This window comes from Ceratotherium simum, chromosome 6, assembly GCF_057802395.1.
Source record: "Ceratotherium simum simum isolate JZ-2026a chromosome 6, ASM5780239v1, whole genome shotgun sequence".
Lineage (NCBI taxonomy): Eukaryota > Metazoa > Chordata > Mammalia > Perissodactyla > Rhinocerotidae > Ceratotherium > Ceratotherium simum.
The window spans coordinates 61,181,921-61,208,039 of NC_141905.1; the positions used below are offsets into that span (position 1 = coordinate 61,181,921).

A 26,119-nucleotide genomic window follows, 5' to 3' on the forward strand; every position below is an offset into this window, starting at 1 on the left:
CCCCTTGCCGAGCCGTCCTCTCTGCGCTCTGAGTGTTTCTAGCCCTGTTCCCCCCAGCGCTTGTCCCGGGTTAGCTCTCTCCCCGCCCGCCTCGCAGGCTCAGTCTCTAGTAGGGCTGCCTCTCTCTCTCCCAGTCTCTCTGTCTCTGTCTCTCTTGTTTGTTTCAACGCGCGGACACTGATTGCGCCTTATGAAGTTCTAACTGGTTTTGTGTCAGGAAGATCTTTCTCGCTGCTACCCAGCCTGGCGTGACGGATTAAACATCAACTAGTTAAATAAAAATTAATATCAACTGCCTCCTAACTTCTAATGTCATGTTGTTTATAACTAATGAACTGATTAGGGGATAAACACATCACGGAGACATTCGGCTCTCCTGCCTGGGCCCTGCTGCTGCCGGTGCCCACTCCCTAGCACAGCCTGACGGCTGCCAGGCCAGGAGGAGGGCCGGGGCTGGAGGGGCTTCGAGCTCCCTGGGGCTTGCTCCTCTGCCTGCCTTGGTCTTTTTTCCTCTCCTTTCCTTCTTCTGTACATTTCCTTTTCTCAGTCTCTCCCCTCTTTCTTTTCTTTTCTTTCCTTCTTTCTTCTGTCTTCCTTTCCTTCTTCTGTCCTCCTCTTCTGTCCTTTGCTTCTCTGCAAAGAACAGTCCATCAGACTGTCCCTGGTTGTGTTTGTCTGTCCCTCTCTCTTGATCTCTGCTAGTCTGCTCCCCAAACCCCCCTTTCTCTATGGGAGCCTCTACCTCTCTCTTCCTGCTTCTCCCCTGTCATTTGAATTCATTCCTCCCCCAGCGCAGAGTGTGATGACTAAAAGCATCCTTGTGACTGGGTTTCCACCCTGCTACAAAGCAGGAGGCTGCAACCTCTTTCTCAGCAGCTTCTGAAAGACTGACACGCCCTCCCCAGCGATTTAGGGGAAAGGGAGGGAGCTAGAATAAATGGGGTTGTTTTTTCTATTTCTCCTCTATTTAATCTAGAAGGGAAGGGAGAAAATAAAAGTGATTTTTAAAACTTTCACCTTTCCTCTTGTCCCAGAAGCAATTAATACAGGTTCAAGTGCTAAATTATTTTCAAGGAAAGAAAAACTGCTCGAGTGTCCTTCCTCCAGGGGCTTTAGAGCCCTCTCCATACACACACAGACACCACACCAGCCAGGCCCAGCCTGTCCTGAGCAGCCTCCTTCAGGGCCCTTTTCCTAAAGATACTTAAGCAAAATCACAATTGTCATCATGACACCATAAGGCAGGAAAGCAAGTAATCACAGACCTGGCCCCGGTGATTTTTTTTTCCTAAGAAGCCACAACATTTAAACTTGGTTTGCCCTGGACCGCAGGGTCTGACAAGACAATAACAACAGAAAAAGCTTTTAAAACCAATTTAGCACACGTGAAAATGTAATTCTAATGAAGAATCAATAGGCTGGTGGATCATTTTTCCCGGGACTCCTTGGAGAACCTGAGAGAGACTTTCAATCAATGGGGCGGGCAATGAGCAAAAGGGCCCGAGAGACAGTGTAGGACCGGGGTGAGGGCTGGGGGACAAAGAGAAACAGAGCCTGAGGGAGGAGGCTGGAGGTAGGCTAAGGTACAGAGCTGGGCCCTTTGACTGGCATCACTTCGCAGGCTTCCAGAGTCCCTAAGGCTCCAAGAGTATCAGAGCCAAGAGCTAAGAAAGCTCCTTCCTCCTCTTGATCCCTCTGGTATGCGACAGGCTGCTTAGCACAATGGCCTCAGCTGCCTTCCCCTGGGCCTAGGCCCCAGCCCTGGCATTGCCCCAACCCTGGGCCCTGTGTTCAGGTAACTGTGACGAGCTGGCTCAGGAGCAGGCAGGGACACTGAGCTGAGTATGTGTGTCCCCAGTTCAAAACACCTTGTTCCCCAGTGGGTGCCTCCCTGCTATCTGTGTGTCTGGAACCTGGGGTGTCAGTTCCTGTCTCTGATAATACAGGTGCAAGAGCAGCGAATGTGTCTGTGGTCACACTTCACATTTGTTTTATAAATTACTTCCACACAAGTTATCTGGTAAGAAACCTGTGAGAAAGGCAAGGATTGTTACCACTATTTTAGAGAAGAGGAAACAAAGGCACAAAGAGCTGTGCAGTGAAGGTGTGACTCAGCAGGTCACTGCCCTCCCTCATGTGTGACTGGGTGTGGTTCTGAGGAGGTGACTATGTGAGTGGGAGGCTATGTGAGTGTGTGTGTAACTAGGGTTTTATTTATGCATATTGCTCTCTCCTCCTTATACTTGGAAATGTTGCTCTGTGTATAACAAAAAGCATGAAAAATTTTTTTTTGCTTTTAAGTTTTTGTGCTCATAGATTGGAAAATCACGGTTTGATTTAAAAAAATAGAAAAGAAACTCCCACACAGTCTGATGTTTTAAATCACAAATATTGGTAAGATGATAATTTGGCCATGATGTGCCTGATAGAAATTCACGTTCCTGTAGGAAAATTTTAAAAATTTAAACTGGGGATCATGAGATAGGTTTTGCCTCTGGGCTCCTGTGCCCCTCCAGTTTCCTGTCCCTAGTTGCACAGTCTTTCTAGAAGAACTTCAGCTGAAGTGGATGGGACTCCAAGTGAAGAACTTCAATTCCTGACCTAAATGGGCTCAGCGGGCCTCATGGACCTGGGCCCTCCGCCTTGCCTTGGTGCCCTTCTGCCTGGGGCCTGGTTGTGTGTGTGCAAGAGAGGGGGCCAGTCACAGACCCCTGCTTGCACACTAAGGCTTACCCAGCACTTTTCTTGACAGCCTCTCACGGTTACTCAGCACTTGTGAGCAAGGCTGTGTCAGAGTGGGAGACCCAGGGCAGGCAAGTGGGTGGGGATATAAAGTAGGGTAAATTATTAAGGGGTACATGGGGGGTAGGAATGGGAGCAGTAGTGCTTAAGAGGTGTGTGAGTGTGTAAGATGTGGGAGTATGAAAGAGTGCATATGAGAAAAGTGGTGTAAGAGATTTAAGGGAGAATTTGTGACAAAGGTGTGAGGGGTGTAAATTCCAAATTGGGAGGCATGATGAGGGAGAAAGCTGAAGTGAGCCTTTGATCAGGGATGAAAGTGTGAGTGTGCCTGGAGAGGGTGTGAATCTGAGGGTCCAAGAGACTTGGAGTGAGAGGACTAGAAAATTGTGGAATGGTGTGGCTAAAGCACATGGTCATGTGAGTGTGGCAGAAGCTTGAGAGGGATCTGGTCATTCTCCCTTACCCCCACCATCTCCTTAAGGACAAGGAAGCCAGGAATTTTTCCGTTTCCTCTAAGTTTAAAAAGAAACAGAAAAAAAACGAATCCTGAGCAGGAGAGCTTGTGAGGGATTTAGTGAGCAGTGCCACAATGTATTGGTGACAGGGACCTCCAGGAAGCAACTATGCGGCCAGAGAAAGTTGGGGTACGTCTATAATGGATCTTGGAAACTGAGGCCGAGACCCAAGACCCGCGGGTGTGTGGCAGGCTGTGGAGCCTGATGGTCGAGAACGGAGAATGGGGTGGGTGCCGAGATTGGTGGGGAAGGGGAATCGTACAAAGTTGGGAAGGGCAGGAGAGTGAAGACGCCCCTGTGTGTGAGGCTGTAAGGCTGCCGGGGAGCGTGTGACAGTGAAGAAGAGGGGGTGGGGTGAGAGGGTGTGCCGGCGTCTAGGCTGGGGATTCGGTCTTTGGGTGCCTCTGGCAGCGCGGGTGCCGGCTTGCCCGCGGCTGGCTCGGGGCCTGGGTGCGTGTGCGCGCGTGTGCGCGGGGCGGAGAGCCTGAGGCTCCTCGGCGTATGGCTGTGCCTCGGCGTGGCCGGCTGTGTGAGCGCGGGCGGGAGCGGAGCGCACAGCCGAGGCGGCGGGCAGCCTGGGTTATCTGAGCCGCTCGGTCTTGGGTGGCTGCGCCCAGATCTCGGGGCGGCGGCAGCAAAGGCGAGACGCGCTGTCGGGCCGCGGAGGAGCCGAGAAGCGAGACCCAGGCCCAGACGGTAGCGGCGGGGAGCAGAGCATGGAACAGCGCGCGGGCCGGGCAGGTAAGAGCGGGAGCGACCAGTCAGCGCCACAGGCAAGGGGCGGTGGCATCTGAGAGGGATGGGGGCCGCCAAGCCCAGGGCAGACTCCACTTCTCTTTCTTTCTGTGTTTGCCCGGCGGGGCCACTGTAACGGCTGGGTCCTGGGGCTCTGCCGCCTCTCCCCACCACTAAGGCTTCCTGGGCCTTCCCTCCCGGTGTCCTCTAAATCTACTAAAAACTTTCCACCCAGCAAACACGAGTTTTACACTTCTCTTGGTCTCTTTGCGGAACCTGGCTTTTCCTTTCTGTTGTGCGTTTAGGACTTGATCTTTTCACTTTCCCTCAGTGTATAAATATTTTGCACAACTTCCTCCAAGGTGGGAGCACTGGGCAGACCTTAGTTTCTAGTGGGAATGGAGTGTGGGTGTGTGTGCATGTGTGCCACTGGAGGGGACATGCTGTGTGCACGTGTGAGGGTCTTGTGTATTTGCGTATGAACCAAAGTGTAAGCACTGGTGTAGATGTGCCAAACTTGTGTTGAGAGAAGGGTCTGCCTCCAAAATAAACAACTAAAGGGAGGCATGGGGCAAGGGGAGGGGGGGTGGCAGGCCCCAGGGGACCCAGGTGGGGGTGAAGAATCTGAAGCTGCTTACCCAAAAAACTAAGGGAGTAGAGGGCTGTTCTCTCCCTTTTTTTCTGTTCCTCCCTTTCTCCTCCAGGCCTGCCAACCCCGCTCAGTCTGCCCACTAGGTATCCTGGTGTACTGCAGGGGCGGTAAGCCAGCCACCTAAATTTAGTTTTGGATTGGTGGGAAGGGAGGCGGTTGGATCAGGTTTCCAAGAGTTTTCCAAACAATTCCACAGAGGTCAAGGACTAACTCCAGACCCTTTTTTGCCTCACTCCTCACCTTCCCCAAATCTCCTCCCTCCCCCCACCAGCTCAGGTTCTAGTTCTTTTCTCCCTCAGCACTGCCCTCCCTCTAGCTTCTTGGCCGTCCCTGGACTGCTTCCATTCCCCCTTGGGGGCTTTGTCCCTGCTAGGGAACCTGGGCCTCCAGGAGTGTCAATTGTGCCTCCTGGGCTTTTAGGGCTCTGGGCCACCCCTCCGCACCAGAGGTTTAAGTAGGGAGATCAATAGCAAACAGTTGTAATGATCTAATTAATTATGGCAAAATTAAAAGCGAGTACAAAATCAATCTCTGATGGTGTTGAAGATGGAATTCAATTGAGAGCCCATCTGTGCACCCCCTCGACCGTATAAATATGCAGCCCAAGGACAGACGTAATGGCTGGGCCTTCCTGAAACCTCTCTCTCCCTTTCTTCCTCTCCTGCACAGGGCTTCTCCCTCACTCTGAATCTATTTTGCCTTCTTCCGCCTTCTGCCCCCACCCCTTCTTCCTTCTCTGTCCCCTCTGCTCAGGCTCCTGACACTCCCACTTTTCCATTTTCCCTCTCCCAAGGCAGCTCTCCCCTGCCTTAAATGCCTGAGGTGCGTGGACCTGGTTCCCAGTCCCGGCAAGTGTCCCAGAAGACGCAGCCAGGCCCCCTCCCCAGTGCCTAGGGAAGGAGAAGGCAGAGCGGTGGGAGGCATCCTTGAGCGCCTATCAGGGCCCTCCTCCCAAGTTTCCTGGCGCTCGGGATATTCCAGAAGGGACCAGGGTGCTTACGCAGGGGTGCTTGCGCCTACCTGCGCCTGGCCGGGTAGCGGTTCTCCCGGCGCGCGTGGCAGTGGCCGGGAAGACCAACTGCGCACCGCGCTCCCTTCCCCTTCCCTTTCCCCGCTTTTGCCGGTGCGAGGATCGCACTCTCGCCAGCCGCGGCTTGGGTAAGGGTGGGGAGGAGGTGCGGAGCTGGACAGGAGGCAGGACTGTGTCTCAGAGTGGGAAACCCCCGTACCCTTCGAGGCGGCCCCACCGAGCCCCGGAGTCTTCCGCCCTCCAAGCCGCCTTCTCTCTCGCTTTCTGTCTCTTTTCACCGCCCCCTCCCTCTCCTCTGCCCTCATCTCTTCCTTAGACACGTCTAGCCCGGGCACAGCTCCCCGGGGGCCCCGCGCCCCTAGACGGCCCCCGTGCCCCTTTTGGCCCCATCCAGCTAGTTCAAAATGGCAATGACACGCGGGCGCGAGCGAGCGAGCCTGGCAGACGCTCTGGCGCAACCGCCGCAGCCGGGTTTGCGAAGGATGCGGGTTTTATTTAGTCTCGCTGAGCCTGTTCGGGAGCAGCGAAAACCACCAGGAAAAGGCGGGGGAAGGGGGAAAGGAGTGACAAGCGGTAACTAGGTCAATTGTGGTCTCTGGCCATCGTCGCCTATACCCCCAGAACCATAAAAATAAGACTTTTACTTGATGTTCTCCCTTTTACTCCGCTGGCCTGTCCCAGCTGGCTCTCTGGCTCCCTGTCGCTGGTCCCCTGCCTCTCCCTCCGGGGGCCCTGGGCCCACTCCCTGCCCCACACGAAGTTCCCAGGGTTCCTTCTACCCTCGGAGACCCCCCGCCCCAACTCCCTGGTCCTGACGCCGGGCCCTCAGAGCCTGGGGGAGACACAGCCCCACGCCTCCCCGCCCGCTTTTGCCAGGCCTCCTCACCCCGTTATTAATTACTGTGTTGACCTGCAGGATTGATTGGCGGCCCCGCTGGAAGCGGCTGCGGAGGCCTTGGCCTCGGAGCAGCCACGGCTGAGGGCAGAGGGAGGAGGGGGAGGTGCTGGATATGGGCCCTAAGCTCGTATCTCAGCCCCGCCTGGGACACAGCTGTTTGCCTGGACATCCTTCTCCACCCCCCTCACACACACACCTTTTACACACCCTCACAACACACACTCACACGATCTCCGCACCAAGAGTCGTTCAGTCCCCAAGGAGACACATCAGAAATTCTCCTTAATTGATTTAGAAATTGAAAGAGGCTTCCTCCCTCCATTAGTCAGTTTCTTCAATATATTGGTTAGCCGCGGGTTTAGACCTCACCGCCAGGCCAGACATGGTGGAGCCAACTACTGGGAATCGGGCTTTTTTCTGTCCGAGATTTACTTGCATCTTTTTTTTTCCCCCTAGGAACAGTTACAGAAAGTTAAGAAATAATCCTGGATGAGGGTAACCCTTGAAGTCTCGAACCAAACCACTTTTTCCAGAAAGAGCCCTTGCCCTGGTTCCTAAGGAATTCGGTTGCGCCCTTTTGTTTCAAGTCCAGGGAATGGACGGCTCTGGACCGCGGAGAGCAGAGGCGGAGGCTTGCAGCCACCTCGGGCAGGGGTCTAACCCGACAGTGAAGGCCCTCCCCTCCCCTCCCCACCGCCATCCCCCGCCTGCCTAAACCATTGCGCGCGCGCGCACACACACACACACACACACACACACACACACTTACACGGCCCCCACAGCCACAACAACACCCCTTGCCCCGACCCCAGGCCACCGGCCCAGGGTCCAGGAACCCAAGCGGGAGTGAGCCCCCGGGACGTCCCGGCTCCAGGCTAGAGTAGGCGGAGGCGGCAGGAGTAGACAAACCTCGGCCGGTCTTTGCTCGACCCTTTTCCTAGGTTCTCTCTCCGTCTCACAGCCCCTCTCTCCTCCGTTTTCCCCTCTCCCCTCCGCTCCGGTCCTTTGTCTCCAGCCACTTTGCGATGCCGAGCAGCCTGTCCCCCGCCTGGCCGGCCCTGCTCTTCGCTTCCCTGTTTCGCTGGCGGGTCTCCCCTGCCTTACCCGCTCCCGGCTCTGGCGCGTTCTCCGCCTGCTCCTCACATCCACACAGCTGCTGGGAGAGGAGGAAGGGAGGGCGGGCGCGCCGCGGATGGATCCCAGAGTAGATTTGGTGCTTGCTCGCAACTCCGGGAAAACTCAGCCCGCCGGGGTTCTCCCGCCCCTCTCCAACTATTCCTCAGCGCTGCGGAGCTGCGTGCCCTCGCCTGCGTTTGGCCCCTTCCTTTCCTTGTGCATTGGCTGTGGCTACTTCGCTCCCCTGCTCTGTCCAGCATCTGGAGTTGCGCTCCTCCTGCCCTGCACTCCGTTCCCTTTGGGCTGCCCCTTGCTACCGCCTGCCCCCTTACTCCGCAGCCCCCTTCGTCGCGGTGGCCGTGGCGGGTAGCGCTGGGGAGGTCGGGGGCCCGCCGGCAGTGTCTCCCTCCACCACAGCCAGGTCAGGCTGCGGGCTCGGGGGCCTGGCGGAGAAGAGGGTTAATCATTACTTCGCCACCGACACCGCCTCACTCGGACTCTCTCACCCTGGGTTGGGGAGGAAGGGAAGGGGCAGTTGGTCGTGTGGGGACCTCGCTTCGCCCAAACCAGCCTCTTCAGGCCTTCCAGAGACAGGTGCCTTCTCCGTTCTCTAGGCACCCCTTTCATGTCCGTTTCTTCCCCTCCTTTCTCCCCCCTTTCCACGCCTCCCCTTGGTCAGGCCTCTGTCCCCACCTTCCCATCTCCGCTCTGGCTGTGGCAGGTTGACTGCAGGTCCTGGGAGGACCAACTTTCTTTGTTCGGAACCGGACTGGACGGGATTCCCTTCCCAAGTCTCCGCCAATGGGCCAGCTCCTCCCAACGGTTTTGGCAGAGTGGCCCGAAGGGGACCGCGCCAGAGCCACAATTAACCTGGCTGTTGGGGGGAGGGGAAGGATTTAACTGATCCTCTAGCAGCTGCGCTGGTGCAGTGGGGTGAGGGTTCAGGAAGAAGTGGGAATGGAAGAGTGGCAGGAAAGACAGAAAGCAGAGTGATAAACAGGTACTGGTGTGGTATAGTCAATGAAAAGAAAAAAAAATCCTGAAAGGGAGGAACATAGGAAGGGAGGTGGTGAGGACTCCTCTAGTTACCTTTATAGGATAAAAGTTGGATGGAAAACACCACCCTCTGCCCTGCCTAAGCGCCCAGACCCCTCCCTTCCCTCTTTGTGGAAGATTAAGGGGTCAGAAACTAGGCACTTATTCCTTAGTCTACTATAGAAATGTTTGGTTTTCAAAATGCTTTCCTACTGGCTAGCTCCATGGAGTAGGCAAGACAGGTGTAAATATCCCTATTTTACAGGTGAGAAAACTAAGACTCAAAGAGGCAAAGGGACTGCATGTGGCGGCTGCCGCTCCTTCCTGTGGGCTGTGGAGTGAGTGGCCCCTTTAGCTGTGCAGAGGACCATGAGTGTCTAAGGGTGAGGGGGACAGGCTGTGTCCAGGTCTGAGCCCGAAGTACCAGAGCCTCACTGGGGCTTTTGTGCCCCCCTCCCCCCAGCTTGTTCTCTGTTGGACAGAGCCCTCCACTTCTATCCTATAGACCTGCTGGCCCAGTTTCTCCTGGCTTGACTATTTTTCCGGCTCCCTAATAGGGTGGCCCACCGGCGGCAGCCACCTGGCAGGCCCGTGCCACTAAGAGGCCGCTTTGGTGGCCAAGTGGCTTGCATTGTCATTTCCCCCTCCAAGGGGCTGCGAAGGGCTAGGCAGGTCGCTAGAACCTCTTGTGAGGAGAAGCCGGGTTGAAGGGGGAGGGGCCAGGGAGGATAAAGGCGCAGCACGTGCGCCCGGCCTCCACAGGACCAACAGACAGAGCGGGCGGGGCCCGCCCGGAGTCAGGCCCCCCGGGCTTCACGCAGGGAGCCCAAATATTGGGAACAAAAGCGGGAAAAGAGGAGTGAGAGCAGGAGGGAGGGAGGGAGCAAGGGAGGGAGCGAGGAAGCAGAAATTAGGGGGTCTCAGATGAAAAAAAAGAAAGTAGCTTTAGGGGGAATGTGCCGTGGAGTGTGAAATTGCAGCCCATGGTGCTCCATATTGTACCAGAAGCTCTTCCAAAAAAAAAAAAAAAAAGAAAAAAACCCATCCTCCAACGTGACCAGAGGGCTAGGAAGGGGGAGAGGCGGGGAGAGAATGGGGAGGAGGAGGGGAAAGGGCCAGGCGGGAGCCGGTCCGGCCGAGCTAGAGAGGCGGCCCGGGTGCGTGCACCGGCTTCCTGGGATCTGATCGCCGCGAGTATGAGCCCCAGGGCGCGCCGGGCCCCTGGGGGCGAGTGGGCCGCAGCCGTCCGGGACTTGGATTGTCAGACGAACTTTTTTCTTTTTTCTTTTTTGTGGTGGTGGTGATAACTTCCAAAACGGTACTAATTCAGAAAAGGAGCTCGGCTGCTGCTCTGCTCTACCCTCCTCTCTTCCCTCCTCCGTTTCTGCTTCTCTTCCCTTCGGACTAGTTTTTCCCTCCTTGGTTCTAAACAGCTTTTTTTCCCCCTGAACTTTAATGCGTTTAATTTGGTCCGCGCTGTGGGGAGCATTTCCTAGGGAGATACATTTAATTTCGGCATTTCTAATCCCCTCCCTCCGAGCCCCGGCCCTGGCTCCCCTCGCCGCTCCCCAGGAGGTGGAAGGAGTGGAAGGAGGAAGGCAGGCCCAGGCCACGTGGGAGGGGCACGGCAGGGATGCTCCCGCGTGCCTGCCAGGCGCCCCGCAGCCCAGCCGCCTTCCCAAACTGCTCGAGGTCGGGAGCCTGGGCCCGGTCAGGGCCCTGCCTGTGGCGAGGAGGTGGCCACGCCTCTGCCTTTCCTCGCCTGGGCAGAAAGCGCTGGGCCGGGAAATGGGAAACTGGGGAAGAAGCAGAAGAGTGGCGAAGGGACCGGGAGCAAGCGGGGACGGTGGACAGGGTCTGTACGAGCACTTCACTTCATGGGCCGTCTACCCAGAAACGCATTTGGGAGCTTGGGGTGCTAGCCGCGCTTGGTTTGGCTTGAGGCACCCGTGCATGTGTACACTTGTAGGGGAGCTCCGTGGGGACCACTGCCTCTAGAACACTTACACCCTGGCAGAGCAGGCCCGGGACAGGCGGAGAGCCAGGTGGGCTGCAACTCCTCGATGAGGAAGGAGGCAAGGGGGGGGGGCGCTCCGGGCACCCGGCAAGCCTGGCAGGGAAAGGAGCATAGAAAGCGAAGGAACAGAGATCCACAAGGAAGATTTATTGGGCAGATCAGATGCAAGGAGGCGGCTAATGAAGCAAATCCTGAGATGGGTATCAGAGCAACTCCCCAAAAGTTTATTTGCCTTTAAATTTCCGCAGGGAGGCGGGCACCTTGTTTGAAGTGTAAATGCCCCTAGCTTGGGGGGGTGGAAGGGCCGCTTTGAAAACACCAGAGAGAAAAGGTTCATTTAGAGGCAGACGGGAAAAGCAACCAACCCTGACAGGTCGGAGCCCGGGTTGTGTTTGGGGTTGAGTTGCTTTCTTTCTTTCTGTTTCTTTTCCTCTTTCCTTTTCCCTTTTTTCCTTTCTTGCCTTTTTCTCCTCTACTAGACTCTATAGAGAAGAAAAGGAAGAACAGGAAAGGGCGCATCAGAGGGAGAGGCCAGCCCTTCAGCCTGGAGCCCTAGGAGAAGGCAGAGCCTTGGCTAAAAGGATTTCTAATCAGGAAGCATTGCTCTTTGACTTTCTAGACCCAGAAATGGGCTGGAGCTAAGGAGGAAGCCAGCAGGGGCTGACCTGGTTGGAGGGGGGGTGAGTGTCCAGCTAGTGCAATGCTGGGGAAAGGGTCCCAGGAACAGGGGAGGTTTCTGGAATCTCAAGGGCTACCTGGGAATTGGACTATCATGGAAGGGTCTTCACGCCTCAGGGGGTATATGTGAAGGATAGATGTGTGAGTACAACTTCCAGCACATTTTGTGCATTAAGTCCCCTACTTTACAAAACGTGAAAATCTCTCTTGCCCTATATGTGAAAATGCCTGTTGTCTGCACTCACACTCCATTGTATGTGCAACAGAGATATGTCTAGCTGGTTCTAGAAAAATCTATGTATAGAGAGGGGTTCTGCCCTCAGTCTTGTTCCTCCAATAGTCCAGACTCCCCAGGACTTAACTTCCTGGACCAACATAGGGAGACGTGGGGCAAAGGGCTCCTTTAGCTCTGAACTCCTCCCAGTAAAGACCTTTTCTGGATGCCTCCCCGCCTCCAGCCCAATTCTGGATTAACTACCTCCCTAAAGGAAGCCCAAGGCTGTACCAGCTGATACCACCTGAGAGCCCCTTGCTCCCAGGCCTGGGAGCCTTTCCCTTTAGGGTTCGCGAACTCCTGTTTTCCTTTTTCGCTCGCCACACGAAGTTAGTGCGTGTTCGTGGGGTTGTGAGGCCAAAGCAAACCCGGGAGCGCCATCTGCAGGTCTCGAGAGGAAGAGACTGACCTTCGGGGCTGGATCCTGCGCCTTCCACCTCCCGCCCAAGGGAACCAGCTTGGCCTCCCAAAGGAAGTCGAGGTGGGGGCTGGGAGAGAGGGGGCGGGCGGGCGGGCAGGGAGGGATTTTTTCCTCCCAGAAGTTACTGCGCAGGTGGATTAACCGGATCGGGCTCAGAAGGATCCAGGAAGAAGGGCAAATGCTAGGATCTCTGCGGACCCGGCCCCCTAAGTGGGAGGCTCAGAACCCTGTGGGGCTGAGCTCGGCCCTGCCGACGATTAAGGGCGCTCGGAAAACCTGGGTGCAAGAGGCCCAGTGGAGTCTTCTCTTGGCTGAGTCGGGCAGATGCGGCCCCCATGCTAGCTGCCGTCTGGGCTCCGGCCAGTGGGACAGCAGCACGAGTCCGCGGAGCCTCCGCGGCGCCAGGGACTGCAGTCAGGGGCCAGAGGAGCCTTGAGTCCGGGCGGCCGGAGCGCAGCGCGGGCTTCCCTGAGCCGCCCTTTCGCAGACCCAGGGAAGCGGTGGGAGGGAGCGAAGGAGGGAGAGTTAAAACATCAGCTGAAGTGCCAAGATGATTTATGAGACGAGGGAAAATATTTCATAAAGATCTCCCGGATATTCTGTACTTAACCAGTTAGGAGACAAAGGGCTTCTCCCGCCTGGTGCGTGAGAGCGGACCCGAGCGAGCGAGGGAGCCAGGGCGGGCGACGTCTGCAGAGGCTGGGCCAGCGGCTCTGGCAGGAGCGAGGCCGGGCCCAGCGCGCTGCGCCTCCTGTGCACTAGCTCCGGAACCGCCAAGCTGGCAGCGGGCGGCGCTCAGCCGCGTTCGCAGCCTCTTCTCCCCAGCCGGGGAGAGCAAGCCCTAGTCTCCCGCGTCCTCTGCCTCCAAGACTAGTCGCTCTGCGCCGTCTCCTTCCTCAAGCACCCCCCTCCCCGGCCACCGGAGGGCCCAGGAGCCAAGTCCTTGGGCTCTCCCATTGTCCGCTGGGTCCCACTGAGGCAGGTGGGTCTTTGCCGGAGGTCTCCAACTCGATTCTAAATCGAGCGTTCTGGACTGCCCAGACTCCGATGGGCAAGGGGACGAGGGAAGCCCTACGCGCAGCCGCGCGTGGGACGGGAGAGGACAAACTGACGGGGCACTTTGCCCCGGAATGAGAATTGGGGGTGCGTGGGTGGGGAGGTACCTCAGGAGGGAAAGGCGAAAGGGAAGGACCAGAGAGGAAGGAAGAACCAGGGAGGAACGGAAGGGAACTCAGAGCTGAGAGTAAGAGGGTTAGGACTAGGGATGCGACCCTGGCTCGGGGCCCCGTGGACCATGCGGGCATTAGCCGGTGGATGGCAGGGCTGGGTGAGTTGGGACTATGAGCCCGGCTTCCGAGCACGGCGCGCTCCGCGGCCCTCTGTCGTTGCCTGAATATTCATTAGACTGGCCGCTCTTTATCCTTATCTAACGTTTATCTTATCGGCGAGTTTCATTTCTCAGTGTAGTTTTAATCCCGGGCTCCCCTTCTCCCTCCCCCTTGCCCGCTCCCCTCCCTCCCTCTTTCTTCGCCCGCTCCCTCCCTCCCTCCCGTTTCCCCCTCCCCTACCCTCCCCTCGCCGGCACCGGAGTGACAGGCGCGGGGCCCTCCTCGCCGAGGCTCGGGGCTCCAGCGCTGGCGAATCACAGAGTGGTGGAATCTATTGCCTTTGTCTGACAAGTCATCCATCTCCCAGCGCGGGGAGGGGGAGGGGGTCTGGAGGGGGCTTTGCAGCTTTTAGAGAGACACACACCGGGAGCCGAGACTCCAGTCTCCGGCCGAGTCTTCTCGCAGCCGCAACCCACCTGGGGCCAGCCTAGTGCTGCCGGCGCCGCTCGGCTCCCTCCCTCCCTCCCGGCCCTTCGGCCTCGGCGGCGTGCGCCTGCCTTTTCCGGGGGCGGGGGCCCGGCTCGCGCTCTCCTCTCCCGAAGGCGCCCGCTCGGACATCCCGAGGATTGCTACTTCTCTGCCAACTTCGCCAACTCACCGGCACTTGGAGCTGCCCGGCCCCCGCCGGGCGCCCTCGGGCCGCCCCAGCTCCTCGCCCTTTCCGAACACCGCCTCTCGGATGACAGAGTTCCAGGGGAGCTGAGCGAGTCGCCTCCCCCGCCCAGCCTCAGCCCTGGCCGGAGCTGCCACGCGCGCCATGCGCCCCCAGATCCCCCCGGCCCGGCCCGCCACCCTGGGGCCGTTCTGCTGACCGCCCAACCCCGCGCCCCGACGGTGGGAAGTTGCGGCCGCTGGCTGCGGTTGCAATCTTCGGCCGGCCGGCCCGGGAGGAGTCCCTGCGGGGAGCGCAGCGCGGCGCCCCCCGCCCCCGGGCGCCCCGCCGGAGCCGGGCGCCCGCTCACCCTCCCCCCCACCGTCCCTCCCTTTTCTCCTCAAGTCCTGAAGTTGAGTTTGAGAGGCGACACGGCGGCGGCGGCCGCGCTGCTCCCGCTCCTCTGCCTCCCCATGGATATGCACTGCAAAGCAGACCCCTTCTCCGCGATGCACCGTGAGTACCGGCGCCCGGCTCCTGTCCCAGCTCGGGGCTCCCAGTCCCAACCCTCTCCCATCCTGGCGCGGCCCTAGCCCCCTGAGCTCATGTCCCATCTTGGAGCCCACGCTGGCTTCTCCTTGTCCCTCCTTTCCTCCCTCTTTCCCTCATTTCCCAGTGTTTCTAAGGCCTCTGGTTTCTCTCCCTTCTTTCTGTCACTGATACTTCTCCCTCTGCCTGCTTTCCTACTTTCCCTGGTGCCCATCACCTGCCTGCCTTCCACCTGCTCCTTCTTAGGTCGTGAATTCACAGCCCCTGGCCCTGGCTCCAGCCACCCTACTCCCTGGTCACCCTCTTGCCCTGGGCTGGGGGACTAATAGACAGGCAGTTTTCAGGGTTTTGTATTGTGTTGTTTTCTTTCTCTCTCTCCCTCTCTGCCTCCTCCTCCCTCCCCTCATCTCTACCTCTCTGTAACACAGAACTTAGAGTGTGGCTGTCCAGGAGGAGACTCCTAGCATGGGCAGCCTCAGTGTCAGGACAATCAGGCAGAAGAGTGTGGGGGTGGGGTGCCCCCTTCTGACCCTCAGCTCCCAGCATCTCTGGGCCCTGCCAGCCCAGCCAAGGCTTCTTGTGGGCTGCTTTGAAATACTTCCTTACTCTTTTCTTTTCTACCTCCCCTACCTCTCCTTCCCCTTCCCTTCTCCTTGAGTTGGGAGTCTGAGATTGGCAGGACCTCGTGGTCATCTTTCTCCACCTCTCCCTGGGAGATGCTCTAAAAACAAAGAGGGGTTCCAAGGAGAAATCGAAGTCAGCAAGAGATGGAGTAGAGGAGGCTTCCAGGCGGCCCCTGGGCAGAGCAAAGCTCTGCTTCCAGTTCTGGAGGCTCCTTGCTGGCCTCCCATTCCCTGGTGAGGACAGTACAGCCAGTGACCCTGCCAGGGCTAGGCAAAGACAAGGAAAATGAGAGGGAAAGAACAAAAGGAAGGCAAATGCCAAAGCCAGGAAGAAAGGAGAGAGAAACCAAAACCAGGGGAAGGAAATGAAAGAAAACAGAAAGGATGTTACAGAAAAAAAGAGAAAAGAAATGAAAAAATAGGAAAAGAGGGAATTATTTTCAAGAAATTTGAATTTATCTAATTCATGTCATATGTCCTTAGCTTGGAAAACAATTCAGAGATTTTTTTGTGGGATTTTTTTTTAAAGATAGACTCTAGATAGAAAACTTCTTCTCTGTAGATTAATAATTAAGGATGATTTGTAACTTTTCACAGGGAAACTTTTTAGACCTGGCTTGGATCTGTGCTACGGACAAGAGAGCCGAGGAGAGAGAGCTGTGTTTTTCTCTAAGCATACATTTAGCATTACAGGGGGAGCTTTAAAAAATACTCCTGCGAATGAAATATATTTCCCTAAATAATTTCCAAGCACAGGAAATCCGAGCCAGGGGCCTGGGGCCGCCGCGGGTCTCCTTTTCGGAGGGAGTGGAACCCGGTCCACACGCCGCCTTGGCCCAGCCCGCCGGCCTCCTGGCCCGGCTGTCTCTGCTCTCACTCTCCTCTCTGGCCGATTCCGCGGGGGATCCTCGGAGTCTCAGTCGTCCACTGGGTGCCACTTTGAAGCCTAACGGAGAGCAAGGCAAGCTGAAGGTGGTTGGAGGAAGGGAGAGATCGCCGCGCGGGCCGGCGGGCTGACAGGCTGGCCGGCAAGCAGCCGCAGCCCGAGTCGGCGCCGGCGGCAGTGGCGCATTCCAGGCCCGACTCAGCGCCGGCTCCCCGGCCCCCACCCTGGACTCCCGCCGTGCCCCTTCCCATCCCTACTTCTTATATTGGGGACGAGGGGCCGGGCCCAGAGCCCGGGGAGGCTGAATTATTCATCTTTAATCTGCCCGCAGCTGCCGCCTTTTCATAACGGTAACGCGAGTTCTCCCGGGGCCTAAATTATTGATGATCGGGGTTGGGAGGGAAGGGAGGGGTGAGGAGTGGGGCTAGACGTAGGGAGACTAGCGGGGATGGGGTCGTAAAATAGAGGCTCCGGCCTCCCTCAGCCTCCAGATCAGAGGCCTCTCCCCGGGGGTTTTGTGGGCCCTTGCTCTTGGCTCCCCCAGAAGAGGACGGGAGAGAAATTAGCGGGGCGCAGATGTCCCCGCTTTCTCCGAAAGTCGCCTGAGGCTAGTAGGGCAGGGGCTGCAGGTTGCCGGCCCGGTCCGACCCAACTCGGCCGCTAGAAGTCTCTGCGTTTGGATTGCTCAGTAACTGCGGCTGTGGGTTGATCGCCCTGGGTGCAGGATTTCTAGACTGCTGTAGGCCAGGGAGAATAGGGCACCGGGCACCACCCTCAGGCTTGGCATCCGGTGACCACCTCGGCTCCGAGGTTGGGAGCCCACGCTGGAGTCGGACTGGAGACCCAGCGCCCTTCTCTTCACCAGGAGAGCAAACGCCCTTGTCGCGTGGTTTCCTGGGCGGCTGCTGAGGTCTAAGAGGTCAGAGGGACGTGAGCTGGCTCAGGCTGGCTGCACAGGGTGCCCCGTGAGCCCTCAGCCCGCCTGGGCGATCTGTACCACGCGCCCTGGGTGAGGAGGTGGGCCCCAAGCCTGGCGCAGCGCTTGAGGCGGGCGAGCCCAAGCAGCCTGCGTTCTCTCGCTGCTGCCGGGCTCCGCGCAGCTCTCGCTGCCTCCCGATCTCTGAGCGCAGCAGACTCCGTGCCCCAGCCTCTTCAGCCTTCCCTCCTCCAGGTGGCTTTCTTTGAACTTTACATACTAGGGAGGCCAGGGGTAAAATATGGTCCCCCAAACATCTAAAAATAGAAAACATAAAGGAAAGAAAAACTCTCGATCAACAAACAAAACAAAAACACAGGGAAGGAGGTAGGAAAACTCCAACTTCCAGTAAAAATAAATACATGGAGAGAAGCTGGGAGCAAAAGTGGGCAATGTCAGGCGCTTAGCCCCGCTCTGTGCTCGGAGCCTGTATGTACGGAGTCAGCTGGATACATACCCCCCAAAATCATCCGCCTCCAAGCTCGCACGCGCCGCCGACAACTCCCTCTTGGCTGCGGCTCAGGCGGGATCCCGCTCCGCGCTGGTTCGGTCCTCCGCCCGGCCCTTCCTTTCTTCTCTTTCCTGCATTTTTTCCTGCTGGCATTAATTCTCCGTTTGCTGTTTTTCTACCCCTCTTCCCTCTTTTCTGTCGCCCTGCTTCTCCATTCCTTCCCTCACTTTCTCCCTGGCGTCACACTGTTCTTAGAGCCCCGTTCTTTCCCAGCCCTCCGCCCAGCGTCTGCGCCCCCGCGTCTCTACCGCCCTGCGGGTTCCAAACCTCAATCCTCCACGTTGCGATGGGGGGGGGGCTACCGTTCTCCCGCGAGTCCGGGAACATGCTCCTCCGCCCTGCCTGCTCCCTTCGCACGTCCTGGGCCGCGAACCCTGACTAATGGCTGGTCCCTGCTGTGTGTGGGGTGTTGTGTTTTTTTCTTGTCTCTCCCCAGCAGGGCACGGGGGTGTGAACCAGCTTGGGGGGGTGTTTGTGAACGGCCGGCCCCTGCCCGACGTGGTGAGGCAGCGCATCGTGGAGCTGGCCCACCAGGGTGTGCGGCCCTGCGACATCTCCCGGCAGCTGCGGGTCAGCCACGGCTGTGTCAGCAAAATCCTGGGCAGGTGAGGGCCTCAGAGCTGCCCCTGGGAGATGTCCTGTCTCTTTTCTTGGCCAGCCTTGGGTCTCCAGCCCAAGAACTTAGCTAAAAGTCGAGGACACCAGCAGGAGAGTGGGCGCTCGAGTGGTGGCAGCGGCCCCAGGAGCGAGGGTGGAGCAGAGTTATCCAGTGCCTGCCTAGTTCCAGGGTCCTTGCCGGGAGGTAGCCCCATTCCCATCTTCAGAAAGGGAGGGATGCCTCTTCTAGCAGAGTTAATTTGGACTGGGAGTTAGAGGAATAGAGTGAGGAGTGAAAATGGGTCCGAGAGAGAAGAAAAATTAGCACTGGGGAGGCGGAAGAAGGGTCTTGGTTGCTGCAGGGGCTCTGTGCTCAATGGGAGAGGGCTGGAGGTGGTGCCCTAGCCCCGGTCACCTCTGAGTCCACCAAATGCTGTTCCTCTTGCTCTTCCCAAATGAAAGGCCAGCCTTTCACTCCCAGGGGCGCCTATTCAGGCTGGTGTGCCTGCAGCCCCTGGCATGACCGCCTCCCTGGCGGGGTCGTCCCCCTCATCCTCCCCCTCGTCCTGCGCTTCGTCCCTCGCCCTAGCCAAGCGCCCTCTGGAAGCCGGCTCAGCCACGCTGGGCCTCTTCCCACCTCGCTGCTGCTGCCTCGGGCGGGCGGGAGGGAGAGTGGCTCAGCGGCTCCGAAGCCTGCAGCCTCCCTGCCCCTGCCACAGCCTGCTTCTCGCTGACCCCGCCGGCCTTCCCGGCGCAGGTACTACGAGACCGGCAGCATCAAGCCTGGAGTGATCGGCGGCTCCAAGCCCAAAGTGGCAACGCCCAAAGTGGTGGACAAGATTGCTGAATACAAACGTCAGAACCCAACTATGTTTGCCTGGGAGATCCGAGACCGGCTCCTGGCCGAGGGCATCTGCGACAACGACACGGTGCCCAGCGTCTCTTCTATCAACAGGTGAGCCAGCCACCAGGGGCTGCAGGGCAGGACTGCAGCTCCCAGCTCCTGCCCACCAGGGCAGCTCCCAGCACTGGGTCTTGGTTCTTTCTCCAGCCTCCACCCTTCCTCCCTGCTCCAGACCCATAGTCCTTTGGGCAGGGAGAGGGGACCTGGAGGCAGAGAGATGGACAGACAGACAGGGCTGTCTCTAGCTCAGGGCTGCATATTCCCTGCCAGGCTTCTCCCACGGCGTCCTGGAAATGAATCCAAGTGTTTGTGGTAATTAAGACTCCAAGATTACGCGCCTTGGTATCTAGAGACAATCACAGCCCACAGCCGAAGCCGTTAAAATGACCAGTGTCTATTCATTGCTTCCAAACAGACTTTGCTTTCTGAAGGCACGCTCCCTTCCCCAGGGGCAACCACCTGTCCTGGCTCCGCCACCCTCCCTTCCAGCTCCCACAAAGCTTGCCTCCTGGGAGCCTGGGCCTTGCTAGCCAGCTTCACACAAATTTCCAGGCTAGAAGCACAAGTATCCAGGCCTGTAGAGCAAACGCCAACCACCAGCCAGCAATTGGCAGGGACTGGACGAGGAGCTGGACAAGGAGTGGGATGCCAGGCAGGAAGGGAGAGCTCTGGACCCTGAGGCTGAACCTTAGGAGATGCCTCCAGCCACCTAGGGTGCCTGTCCAGGCCTGAGCCGGCACTGATGACAGGCTCAGGCACACAGTGACAACAACAGGCTGGAGTCAGCTCGATATATAGTAGCACAAGATAAGCTCCCAATCCCCAAGCCACTCCAGTGTGCTGTCTGGGAGAACACATGGGCACACTCCATGTATGCACAGCCGGCCAGTGTGCACATGTGGCTATCTGTGGTGGGTACAGCGCATAAAAACAGCACTTAGACGGCAGAACCCAGGATGGCTTCAACTTCACAGAGCTGTGCAACCCGACATCACCAGAGACCCTGTACAAGTTCCAGACAGCCTTGGCCAGCCTTTCAACTCCTGCCCCTCGTTTTAAGGCAAATCCCCAAATGAGAAGAAGGCTGTGGGTTTCATTCCCATGTTATTCTTTGCACTCTTCATAGGCTCATTATCAGGGCAACTAATAATTCAGATGGTGCCTTTTTCTGAAACTGGCATCACATATTAAGGTTTTTTTTTTTAATATTTTGCAAATGATATGGAATTATCCCAAATCATCCTGAAAACAGCAGGTAAAATTAGCTGGTAGAATGTACCTTGGCTAAAGAAGATTCCCTCTGCCACATTCCTGCTGTAACGTACTGCGAGGCAACCCCAGAAATTATCCCAGTGTGTGCCATCTGTATTAAAATGGTTATTCAGTTATGAACAGGGTAACATAATACTGATCAGCTAATTATACACCCTCCGAAAACCCTCCAGCTCCCTGGGCCTGGCTCAGCTAGGTATTGAAAGCATAGCGGTTTGACATTCAGACACCTTCCGAAGGAGCTGGAGAGAGAGGCTGAGAGGCGTTTGCATTTAAAAGCCGGAGGAGGAAGCTGGGGAAGCTTTGCGGCTGGGGCAGGAGTGGCGGTTAGGGAAGAAAAGGGGACAAAGCATTGTTTTCTGAGCCATCAGAGACTCAGCCTCTTGGCTGGCTGCTGGTTCTGGGAGTGAGTTGGAACCTCGGTCTTGGGAGGAGAGCAGCCTTGCTCAGGAGCCACGTTGCTGGGACTGGGTGCTGGTGTTCTGGAGAACATTAGAGAGAAATGCTTGTTGTCAGTGATAGGATTTTCAAGTCTTTGGAGGAACCCAAGTCATGTATGGTTAAGGCAGTTTGCTTCTCTTGATGGGTGGAGAATCAGCAATCAAGGCAGGTGTGGTGGTGTCACCCCTTTGCAAGCACCCCTTGTCCTCCCTCTTCCCAATGTATACCCCTCGCTGGCTGAGGTGTTTTGGGAAGCCGGCTTATGCAAAAGTGTGAGAATGCTCTCATCCTGAAAAGTCATGGAGAGCAGGGGACAGGTGACCCAGGATCAAGTCCCAGAGACCTTGAGGTGCGCCCACCAGAATTGGGAGAAAGTAGAATAGTGAGCTGTGAGTGGGATGAGTGGGAGAAAGAATGCCTCAGCTTGACAGCTCAGATAGCTGCAGAATCTTCTCAGTGAGGAGCCCCATCACCTGAGGGGCATGGAAGCTTCCTTTGGGTGTGGAGAAACAGCCATCTGTGGGCAGGTGTTGCTGGAGATGGAGAGGGCGTGGGAGGAGAGGAACAGGGAGGCCCCTGGCAGCTTGGGCAGCCAGCCCTGGATCCACATTTAGGATTCTCGGCTTGCTTTGTCAACAAGGAGAAGTCGGGGCATTCTTGATTTTGCTTTGGGACAGATTCTTACTGCGGTTCATATTTTTGGAAAGAATTCTAGGGGCTTCCCAGTGTGCTGCTGAGTCGGGCTGGAGAGATATACCTGGGCCCCACGCCCTTAGCTTCATCCCTTTAGGTGCTTTGCTCCGAAAGGGGAAGGTTCATCTGAGATGCATTGTTTCACCCTAAACCCTAATTAAGGCAGGATGTTTCTGCTGGCAATGGTGATACCAGGAACTTTGTGAATTCTTACCCGCTGTAGGAAAAGCCTAGAGATTTTCTTCTATGCAGAAAGTGTGGCGCACTGGGGAACGAGTGATCCTTGAGTTTAGAGCTTTACTGTTGGTGAGGTGCCCACTTGTGTTGGGTACTTTATAACCAACATGAGTAAGGGTGTGCATATGCCGGTGGTTGGCAAGAAAGGAAGTCCACACATGCTCACCCACCTGAGCCAAATCGTAAAGTTTTTCATCTTCTCCCCCCCAAAAACAGATGCTGCCGCTGCACTTAAAATATGCTGTTACGGTTATATACTAAATTGCTTTTCATGCTTTAAAAGTGGTTTTGGCTTTCTCTGATCCTGTTGCGATAACGGCTCGGACATCAAACCCTCATTCTCCATTGGCAAATCCTCATAGAAATACCTCTCTGAGGCAACAGAGTAGGTCAGGGAGGCCTCCCAATCCCACTCTCACCCCTAGAGACCACTGTCAAAACTTCAGAGGGTTGACTGGATTGCTTAGCATGTGGAATTTATCTGAATCATTCTCAATATTGGGTCACTGCCGCTGTAGAGGGTGGGTGTTTATAAGCAGGTGACTTGAGATTGAAACCTGGTGTGGGAGATGGCCAGGAGAGGGAAAAGATGGAGGGAGATCCATGCTACTAAAAGGGGGAAAAGCCTCCTAGTTACATGGCTGAGCAATTGACTAGGAGGAAGGATTTACCTGATTATATGCCAAAGTCTTCTGGTTTGGCTGTTGCTCTGGGCAGGGAATACAGCTACGTTGAAAGGACAGGCACAAACTTCAGATAGAGTCTAGGGTTATTGAAGATCCCCTGAGAGCACTCTCTTGGATTGAGCTGACAAGAAGGCCATTGCTCTCTTAACTTTTTCAGCCTGCCCTACACTCTTTGGGATCAGGGCACTCCCTGCCCCTAGATCTTTGGATTGGACTCTTCCAGAGCCAATTTCTCACTGATCACCTGCTACCCACACTGTCTCTTAGCCTGTTTGGCTCTAAGTGAGAGCCAAGCATTCATTCTCCTAGCAGTGACAACGCTGGCTTCAAGAGGGCTACAGCCCCATTGCTGTTAAAGAATTCCATCCTGTGTCATTCGCAGGTCTTCATCAGAGGTCTGGCAGTGGGGTGACGGTGGTCTACCAGCTGTTCATTCAAAGACCTTTCCAGATAAGCTGGGAACCACTCCTCCTAGCCAAGGGAATGCTGAAGACATGTTCAGGGCTGGGGTCTGTATCTCTCTCTCTGAAACTCAGGTTCTAGAACATTGCACGTTTGACTCTTGGACCTGGCTTGGCATGAAGCTGGGCCAGAGGGGCAGCATTGCCTGCCACATCTCTAAACCCTTGCAGCTGTTTGGTGGTCAGGGCTGTTGGTCTCATGGCCAAGAGCCGAGGCTAGTTTGTGGACTAAGAAGAAGACTTCTCCCCACAGAGGAATGGGAGAAATGAGGAGAGAGAACTTGCCTTCTGTGGCCCTGGGCCTACTAGCCCGAGACACAGCAGACAGACATGCCAATTTCCGTCTGAGAAGCGTTGCTCGCTTCTCTTTCCCCAGAGAGGGTCTCCTGCTGCCGAGGTTGCCCTTCATTAGAATAACATGTGAACTGGTCATGACTGTTGGTCTTCTTATTCCTTAAAATGAGCTGGAGTTGTCCTCCTGAAAAGCAATCTTTGTTCTCTTAGTTATTTTAGACTTCTTGGCCAGCAGTCTCATTGGTCTGACTGTTTCCCTGTTGGCTGGCTCAGAGTGGGCGGTCAGGCCACAAAATGGCTTTCAGGTGAGAGCAGTGGCTGTTTGCCCTGAGTTTGTACCTGACCTGGCAACTCTTGAAAAGAGGAAGACAGGAGAGGTTGTCCCTAATGAAAGCTCCAGGTGGGTTTTGGAGGGTGATGCAAAGAAAGAAAGAGAGGGAATACCCTAAATAAATAAATAAATAAATAAATAAATAGTGTCCCAACTATTCTGAGAACTCAATAAAACAATCACATCAAATATGAAGAGGCATAAATCTTGTGTCTGCAGAGGTAACCTACTCAATTGCTTTTACTATCGCTCAGGCTGCCTCCATTTATTACCGTGCACAGCCTGGCCAAAGGAGGTTGCATGGAGGGTGGTCTCCAGTGCAATCCTACACCCCAAGAGGCAACAATCAGCCCATACAGCCAGGGATTTCGGTGGGAGCTCGGAAAGGGCCCATCTGTCTGCATGAAAACCAATCAATAACTCTGTAACCAGAGCCCTTGTCACAGGCAAATGGACAACACAACAGTTCAATACAGGGGCCACAGGGAGAATTAGCCAAATGGAGATGGGGCCAGGCAGGAGCAGCCCCTGGAGAAGGGAAACGGAGTGCCTGGAGAAGGGAATATTGGGGAGGGAGTGGGATGTGGCAAGGAGAGAGCAAGGGCTTTGTGTGCATATTGGCACAAGGGGGGAATTGTGCAAAGTAGATCCAGGGGATAAGAGGCATGGTTGGAAGTTGGGGCAGGAGCGAATAGTTGGGAAACAGACTTGTTCTGGTGCACTTGGGATAGTGTGGTTGTATATGTGATGGTATGTGTTGAGGACAGGAATATTACGGCTTCCAGAGAAAGAGTAGCAATAGTAGTAACTGGTGCAGAAGATGAATCACCACCACCAAGAGCCTGCATCTGAAGAGGGGGCTCCTTATGAGCCCACATGGGATGGAGTCCTGCTTCCCAGTCTTCTCAGCAGGACTGACAAAGGGACACCGTAAACCAGGGGCTCCACTGTCTGCTCCCAGCTTCCAAGATCTCCAGCTCTAGGTACTCTGCAGCTTTGCCCCTTAATGCTCAGGTCTGTTCTTAGTCCTTCCTTGTTGCTACCTGGAGTTGGAGTTTTATATTAAGAGGAAACTCTGTATGCTGGAAAGAATTTCTTTTTCACTTCCTGTTCTTTAAAAGAATTCAGTAAAGGGTGCTAACCTGGCCTGCCAATTCCCTGGATCGCTGCTCTTTCTTCTCATACCCACCTGCCTCCAGGTTCAGATTCTTGCAGGGAAAGTTTCTTGAGTTCAGATTCATGCAGCAGAAGCAGTTCAGGTGCAGCTCTGGCCAGTGCAGCTTCCCGAGCCCTGTGGGTGAGCCCAGAGGAGAGAGAAGGGCCCCTGACAGATCCGAGGAGTGGCAAACAGTGTCTTACAATCAATGCCCAAATAACAAGTAAAGTATGAAACAGGTGGGAAATTAAATGGCCTTGGGTTTATCTGTCTACTACTAAACTACTGGATTGAGATGTTTTTCTCCCATTGAACAGGTTGTTTTGGTGCTACAAAGGTGCAGCTTGAATATATTCACATTGGTTGATAGGCATAGAGGTTGATATCTTCAGGGCATGTGGATTTGTGTGTGTTTGTGCCTACCTGTGTCTGCCCTTGGGTAAAAGGGCTCTGAGGCCAAGAAGAGGAAAGGGAGGAAGGCCCAAAGGATCTGACTTGTAGTCACAGATAAAGGCCAGATGCTTTGTCCTTGGACCCATCAGGTCAATCAGTGGGGCAGTCATTGGGCCACTGGGTTGCAGTAATAGGGCTGGACTGGAGATTCCTCATTTCGTAACTGGGCAAACTGGGGCCAAATTTTCCTTCAATTTTTATTTGTGCTATAACATTCCACAGTCCGGTTAGCCCCCAATAAGAGGGGCTTTGCTGCAGTGATGGCACCTTTGTGATGGAGAGCTGTGTGATCAGCTGTCTGTCTTTGCTTCAACGCTTGAGTCTCAGCCCAGTTGGCAGAACTAGTTAGGGACCAACTGCAGAAGCAGCCAAGAAGATGCTCTTCCTCGTGCATCCCCTTCCTGCAGAGTTGTAGTGGAGTGACCCACCAAGGGACCTGCAGGTCCTCCCAGCAGGAGGCATGGCAGCAGCCCTGGGACACAGTCATTGGCAGAGCTTTCCTAAGGGCCAGGCCCCAGGGCCAGCCTCCAAATCCTTCCCCAGTAATCCAGGTACCAGGAAATAAGGAAGAAGCTGTATGTAAGAAACGCATAGCTGGGGACTGGAGGAGGCTTGGACACCAGGCGGGGCATGACGGCAGAGGCAGGGGCCTGGGGCCTCATGGGAGGGTGGAGCCTGAGCATAGGGGAGCTCTTGGGGGTGTGGGAAACCAGAGGAGAATGACATGGGACTGGAGAAGAAGGAGCAAGGCCCCATGTAGACCTTAGAACTCTCATGTAGGAGAGGAAGGCATGTAGGAGGGAGGAGGGAGACAGGAGAGGCCATAGGGCCAGGTTCCTCTTGTAGCTCATCCTCAACAACCACAAAAATAACTGGACTCTTTCTTTTGGTTTTTGAGAGAATATGATAAAGAGATATTTTGTGTTTTTCGTGTGTGAGAGAGACTGAGAGTCGTC

The 26,119-nt window shown here is 55.9% G+C and overlaps 1 protein-coding gene across 5 annotated transcripts in view; it reads left to right on the forward strand.

Annotated features, from left to right (window-relative positions):
- The first annotated feature begins 14,551 nt into the window (after positions 1–14,551).
- The window catches only part of PAX2 (paired box 2), a 78,878-nt gene continuing 67,310 nt past the window's right edge, over positions 14,552–26,119 (forward strand). For 2 of the 5 annotated variants that reach the window (XM_004427956.3, XM_004427959.3), the window contains exons 1-3: positions 14,552–14,609; positions 18,075–18,243; positions 18,993–19,190. In XM_004427956.3, the coding sequence (XP_004428013.3) occupies positions 14,567–14,609; positions 18,075–18,243; positions 18,993–19,190 (410 nt within the window). In that variant the 5' untranslated portion in view covers positions 14,552–14,566. The remainder of the gene's footprint in view (positions 14,610–18,074; positions 18,244–18,992; positions 19,191–26,119) is intronic. The other 3 variants (XM_004427957.3, XM_004427958.3, XM_014785651.2) reach the window with 2 other exon arrangements.